This window comes from Oncorhynchus masou, unplaced genomic scaffold (assembly GCF_036934945.1).
Source record: "Oncorhynchus masou masou isolate Uvic2021 unplaced genomic scaffold, UVic_Omas_1.1 unplaced_scaffold_3252, whole genome shotgun sequence".
NCBI classification, from domain to species: Eukaryota; Metazoa; Chordata; class Actinopteri; order Salmoniformes; family Salmonidae; genus Oncorhynchus; species Oncorhynchus masou.
In genome coordinates, this window is record NW_027009666.1 from 23,700 (window position 1) to 30,072 (window position 6,373).

The 6,373-nt window shown below is 45.6% G+C and overlaps 1 protein-coding gene across 1 annotated transcript; it reads left to right on the forward strand.

Moving 5' to 3' along the window:
* The first annotated feature begins 1,258 nt into the window (after positions 1 to 1,258).
* LOC135534316 (U6 snRNA-associated Sm-like protein LSm8) lies at positions 1,259 to 5,042 on the forward strand. The gene is made up of 4 exons (XM_064961353.1): positions 1,259 to 1,404; positions 3,873 to 3,913; positions 4,333 to 4,460; positions 4,704 to 5,042. Exons 1-4 carry the CDS (start codon positions 1,374 to 1,376, stop codon positions 4,792 to 4,794), a joined length of 291 nt encoding a protein of 96 aa, XP_064817425.1. The 5' UTR covers positions 1,259 to 1,373; the 3' UTR covers positions 4,795 to 5,042.
* Positions 5,043 to 6,373: the final 1,331 nt, after the last annotated feature.

The window sequence follows — 6,373 nt, forward strand, 5'->3', positions numbered from 1 at the left end:
CCCAGGTGCAGTATGGGTCTCAGCGGCCTGCCCAGGTGCAGTATGGGTCTCAGCAGCCTGCCCAGGTGCAGTATGGGTCTCAGCGGCCTGCCCAGGTGCAGTATGGGTCTCAGCGGCCTGCCCAGGTGCAGTATGGGTCTCAGCGGCCTGCCCAGGTGCAGTATGGGTCTCAGCGGCCTGCCCAGGTGCAGTATGGGTCTCAGCGGCCTGCCCAGGTGCAGTATGGGTCTCAGCGGCCTGCCCAGGTGCAGTATGGGTCTCAGCCTGCCCGGCCTGCCCAGGTGCAGTATGGGTCTCAGCAGCCTGCCCAGGTGCAGTATGCCATAGAAACAGAAGCAGTGTTGGAGACACTGAGGTATAATGAGCGCTAGAGACGGCATCCATATGTCTGACTGTTTAAGGTAATCTACTGACGTTCTTCATGACCAGGTTTTATCCGGTTTATACAGACCAACATCACGTGTGCACTAGCACTCAATGTGCAAAGGGAGTAGCGATGACGTCATCCGAAAACAGCAGACATTGGATGAATATTAACATGTTAATGGGCTTGTTTGACATTGCAGGTGACTGCTGACTGATTGATCTACAAATCACTTTGCATCATAAATAACGACTCATTATTTGTAGATCAGTCAGTCACAATTGACCAATGATACATCACGTTGATGCAACAGGACATCTGTCTTCATCTGTCTCACCAACAGGACATCTGTCTTCATCTGTCTCACCAACAGGACATCTGTCTTCATCTGTCTCACCAACAGGACATCTGTCTTCAGCTGTGAGCACTGGGGGAAAATAATTCAAATAATGAAATGGCTGTTTTGTGCACAAAGGTTATGACTAAAGTGTCTTATTATGAATTTTCTAATCTGACTTTTTTCTATGTGGCCATCTATGGAAATTGGCTTTCTGGGCCGGGTGTCAGTTAAACTGCATTACCGAAGCAAAACTGTAGGAGCAGTTGAAACCATGCTTCAAGACCAGAACCCTGGTCCCTTTGGTTGGAGAACATCAAATCCGTGATGCATTGTGGGTAAATGGTGACTGACAGATCTACAAATAATAATCAGTAATTTATTATGATCCAAGGTCGAACAAGCCTATTTTCTCTAGAAAGGGCGGTCTGGTAAACTCATGGATCGGTCGGGCGACACCACTGAGGTATAAAGAACGGCGCGACACTCATTTTCTGTGGATTCGGCACCATCTTCTGGACACCAAAATTATTAGTGGATCTGCAATCATCTAGTCTGGTCTGATGCTGTTTCCGGTTTGTGCCTGCACGCCGATTTTGTGATCTCCGGTAGAACTACGTTTGTGTTTTCCAAATAAACCCGGCGGATTTGAACGGGTCTTTTGTTGTCACCATGTCGACCGCCCTCGAGAGCTACATCAACCGTATCCTTTAAACTAAAGTCATCCTGGTACAGTCACTGAATGGGACTTTTGCTGATGAATCGCGTGATTATTGATGCGTGGGTGCTTTGGCCTGCTAGATTGAGCTTTGCTAGCAATAGCATCGCATATGGCTTTTTAGTAGAATGACATGTAACTGTGCGCTAGTTAGATAAAATATAATACAAATGATTTTGGAAGCCAAACATGGGTACATGTTTATCCAAATGTGTTATTTAAGTAATAAGGCCCGAGGAGGTGTGGTATATGGCCAATATATCACGGCTATGGGCAGATCTTTAGCACGACTCAAAGCTGAGTGCCTGAATACAGCCCTTAGTTGTGGTATATTGCCAATATACCACAAACCCCCGAGGTGCCTTATTGCTATTATAAACTGTTTACTAATTACATTTGAACAGTAAAAATACATGTTTTGTCATACCTGTGGTATACTGTCTGATATACAACGGCTTTCAGCCAATCAGCATTCAGGGCTTGAACCACCAAGTGTATAATAGCAAGCTAACTATGGATTTGTCGTGCAAGCTCAACAGTATTGCTGCATGTGCAGCTTCTCATGAAATAGCAGCCTGGTCTCATATGCCTAGTGGTTAAGTGGTTAGAGCGTCCCTAGTGGTTAGAGGTGTCTTATCGGGTGCTATTATAAACTAGCCTAGTTAGCAAATGTAATTAGAACAGAGCGTCGGGTAGCCAAAGCGTCGGGTAGCCAGTGGTTTCGGGTCATAGCCTAGTGGTTAGAGCGTCGGGTAGCCTAGTGGTTAGAGCGTCGGGTAGCCTAGTGGTTAGAGCGTCGGGTAGCCTAGTGGTTAGAGCGTCGGGTAGCCTAGTGGTTAGAGCGTCGGGTAGCCTAGTGGTTTCGGGCAGCCAGTGGGCGTCGGGTGAACCAGCCTAGTGGTTAGAGTGTTGAACTAGAAAGTTTATAAGCTAGGCAAAGCTAACTATGGAATTTGTCTGTGCAATAAAGATAAAATAAAAAGCTCAATGGGTGACATGTCTGAGAATGTAGGCCATTTTGCTTCCTGCAGGTGACACAGGGCGTGTATTATCATGAAATGAATGGCAGCCAATGGGTCTCACATCTCTATGCATTCAAATTCGATAAAATGCAGTTGTGGGCGTTGCTTACCTGCCATACCATAACGTCACCATGGGGGGCCCTCTGTTCACAACGTTGACATCAGCAAACCACTCACCGACACACTGCCATGCACATGGTCTGTGGTTAGAAGTACTGCCGAATTCTCTAAAATGACATTAGGGTAGAGAAATTAACATTAAATTCTCTGGCAACAGCCCTGTTGGACATTCCTGCAGTCAGCATGCCAATTGCACACTCCCTCAACTTGAGAAATCTGTGGCATTGTTGTGACAAAATTGCACATTTTGGTGACCTTTTAGGGGCACCCGTGTAATGATGGTGCTGTTTAATCAGCTTCTTGACATGCCTATCCTTTAAAGTGGATGGATTATCTTGACAGAAGAGAAATTCTCACTAACAGGGATGTAAACAAATTTGTGCAAAACATTTGAGGGAAATTAAGCTTGTTTTGTGTATGGAACATTTCTGGGATCTTTTATTTCAGCTCGTAAAACATGGGACCAACACTTCACATGTTTTTGTTCAGCGTATGTACCACAGCTACTGCCTCTGCAACGCAATGTTGCAAGGCAAGTGCAGCATTTCTTTGGAAATGAATGAACCAAAACGCATTGACGCTGTCGGTCTGATCGAGGTGATAGACTAGACGTAATATAGTAAACGTAAATCCTGGGCACTCAAATGTGTATATATGTTACGTTTAGTATGGATACATAAGAGAGAACGTTACTCAATAAGTAGAAAGTAAAGTAGGGTGGTTGGACAACTTAAGCATTTTAGTTGGAAACTTTGCAACTACTTACTATTTGTTTAGTTAATTTGCATGTTAGCTAACCTTAACCCCAAGCCTAGCTAATGTTAGCCACAACAAATTGGAATTAGTATTGTATCATACTTTTTTAAAATGTTAATTTGACCTTTATTTAACTAGGCAAGTCAGTTAAGAACAAATTCTTATTTTCAATGACGGCCTAGGAACAGTGGGTTAACTAATGCTAGGGGGCAGAATGACAGATGTGAACCTTGTCAGCTCAGGGATTTGATCTTGCAACCTTTTGGTTACTCGTCCAATGCTCTAACCACTAGGCTACCTGCCTCTGACCACTAGGCTACCTGCCTCTGACCACTAGGCTACCTGCCTCTGACCACTAGGCTACCTGCCTCTGACCACTAGGCTACCTGCCGCCCATGGATGGATGAAGGACATCCACAAGTGAATACATACCATACGAAATGTAACTTATACAAATATTGAGTGTCACGGATTTACATTTACTATGTTACGTCTACCCCTGAGACCAGGTTGGAAATAGTGTCCCAAATGTTTTCCTTAGCTGCTGTGTTTCAGGTACAGTGGCCATCGTTACATCTGACGGGCGGATGATAGTGGTATGTCTCTGGCTACTTCACTGCCGTACTTGGCTCCAGATCTGTGCGTCTGTATGTGTCTGAATGGTTTTGACTGGACCATAAACCTGATTTTGTGCGTGTACTGTTTTGATTGGACCGTTGATCTGTGTGTACTGTTTTGATTGGACCGTTGATCTGACTGTTGATCTGTGTGTACTGTTTTGATTGGACTGTTGATCTGTGTGTACTGTTTTGATTGGACTGTTGATTTCACTGTGCATGTACTGTTTTGATTGGACCGTTGATCTGTGTGTACTGTTTTGATTGGACCGTTGATTTGACTGTGCGTGTACTGTTTTGATTGGACCGTTGATCTGATTGTGCGTGTACTGCTTTGATTGGACTGTTGATCTGTGTGTACTGTCTTGATTGGACCGTTGATCTGACTGTGTGTTCAGGGCACCCTGAAGGGCTTTGACCAGACCATCAACCTGATTCTGGATGAGAGTCATGAGCGTGTGTTCAGTTCCTCTCAGGGCGTGGAGCAGGTGGTCCTGGGACTATACATCGTCAGAGGAGACAACGTGTAAGTATCATGTCGACCTCTGGCGGAACTCTCACCTTTCACCCAAACGACCCCTTATGACCTCTCCCTCTCACTGCACCCGTTCACTCCCCATCAAGGACTTGGATTGGTGAAGAGACTGAGTGTCGACAAAATTTCTGAAACCGTGAGGGGAATGAACACTTTAACTGGCCACTTTGACCCCCCCCAGACTTCAACACATAGTAGTACACCCAGGCCCAACTGCTCTCCTCTATTTTGCAGAGCTGTGATTGGGGAGATTGACGAGGACACAGATTCTTCGCTGGACCTGGGGAACATCCGCGCTGAACCCCTTAACTCTATAGTCCACTGACCTCTCACCCTGACCCCTCAACTCGGATGTGCTGACCCCTACACCTGAGTGATTGTGTGTGAGAGAGAGTGTGAAAGAGAAAGCAAGAAATAGAGTAGTGTTTCAATTTTCACCACCTACTCAGCAATAGCTGATGTTCCTGTCTGAAGAGCACAGTTTATCTCCCCCATGAAGGACCCAGGGGACTAATAATAGGATGTTGATGGATGTGCTGATATTTTTTAATAAAGTGTTTCGTTTAACATGAAGTGTGTGTTGTTACTCCACAACAACAGAGTGAGTAAAGGGCTATAATAAACGGGGTGGGTCGAGCCCTGAATGCTGATTGGCTGACAGCCGTGGTATATCAGACCATATACCATGGGTATGACAAAACAATTATTTTCACTACTACGTTGGTAACCAGTTTATAATAGCAATTGCGTTGAGGTATATTGGACATATACCACACCCCCGTGCACATATACCACACCCCCCGTGCACATTGACCCCCCCCCGTGCACATATACCACACCCCCCGTGCACATATACCACACCCCGTGCACATATACCACACCCCTCGTGCACATATACACACCCCCCGTGCACATATACCACACCCCCGTGCACATATACCACACACCCCCGTGCACATATACCACACCCCCTTGTGCACATATACACACACCCCCCGTGCACATATACCACACCCCCTCGTGCACATATACCACTCTCCCTCGTGCACATATACCACACCCCCTCGTGCACATATACCACACCCCTCGTGCACATATACCACACCCCCTCGTGCACATATACCACACCCCCTCGTGCACATATACCACACCCCCTCGTGCACATATACCACACCCCCCGTGCACATATTCCACACCCCCCGTGCACATATACATACCCCCTCGTGCACATATACCACAGACCCCGTGCACATATACCACACCCCCGTGCACATATACCACACCCCTCGTGCACATATACCACACCCCCCGTGCACATATACCACACCCCCTCGTGCACATATACCACACACATACCCATACCCCCGTGCACATATACCAACCCCCTACCACGTGCACATATACCACACATGTTTTGTTTGCACATATACCACAATGTCGTGCAAAATAACATCGTGCACATATACCACATCGTGCACATAATATTCACACCCCTTTGCACATATACCACACCCCCTCCACATATACCACACCCCCTCGGGTGCATCCAATTTCATTTGATCATCCTTGATGGCACTTCAACTTGATTGGACCACCCCCCCGTGCAATATTCAATTGTTTGGACATATTTGAAAGAAACACACCCCCTGTGCCTTATTGCTTAAATATACAGTACCTTCAGAAAGTATTCATTCAGACCTCTTGACTTATTCTACATTTTGTGTTACAGCCTGAATTCAAAATGGATTTAATATATTTTTTTCTCCACCATCTACACACAATACCCTGTAATAACAAAGTGAAAACATGTTTTGTTTGAAAATGTTTGCAAATGTATTGAAAATGAAATCTATAAATGTCTAATTTACATAATTATTCACACTCCTTTGCCTCCTTTAGATGTT

Coding starts and splice junctions, on each gene's coding strand:
- LOC135534316 (XM_064961353.1), top strand. CDS start 1,374: ATGTCGACCGCCCTCGAGAGCTACATCAACC. Junction 3,914..4,332: donor CTGACGGGCGGATGATAGTG/GTATGTCTCTGG, acceptor CTGTGTGTTCAG/GGCACCCTGAAGGGCTTTGA. Junction 4,461..4,703: donor ATCGTCAGAGGAGACAACGT/GTAAGTATCATG, acceptor TCTATTTTGCAG/AGCTGTGATTGGGGAGATTG.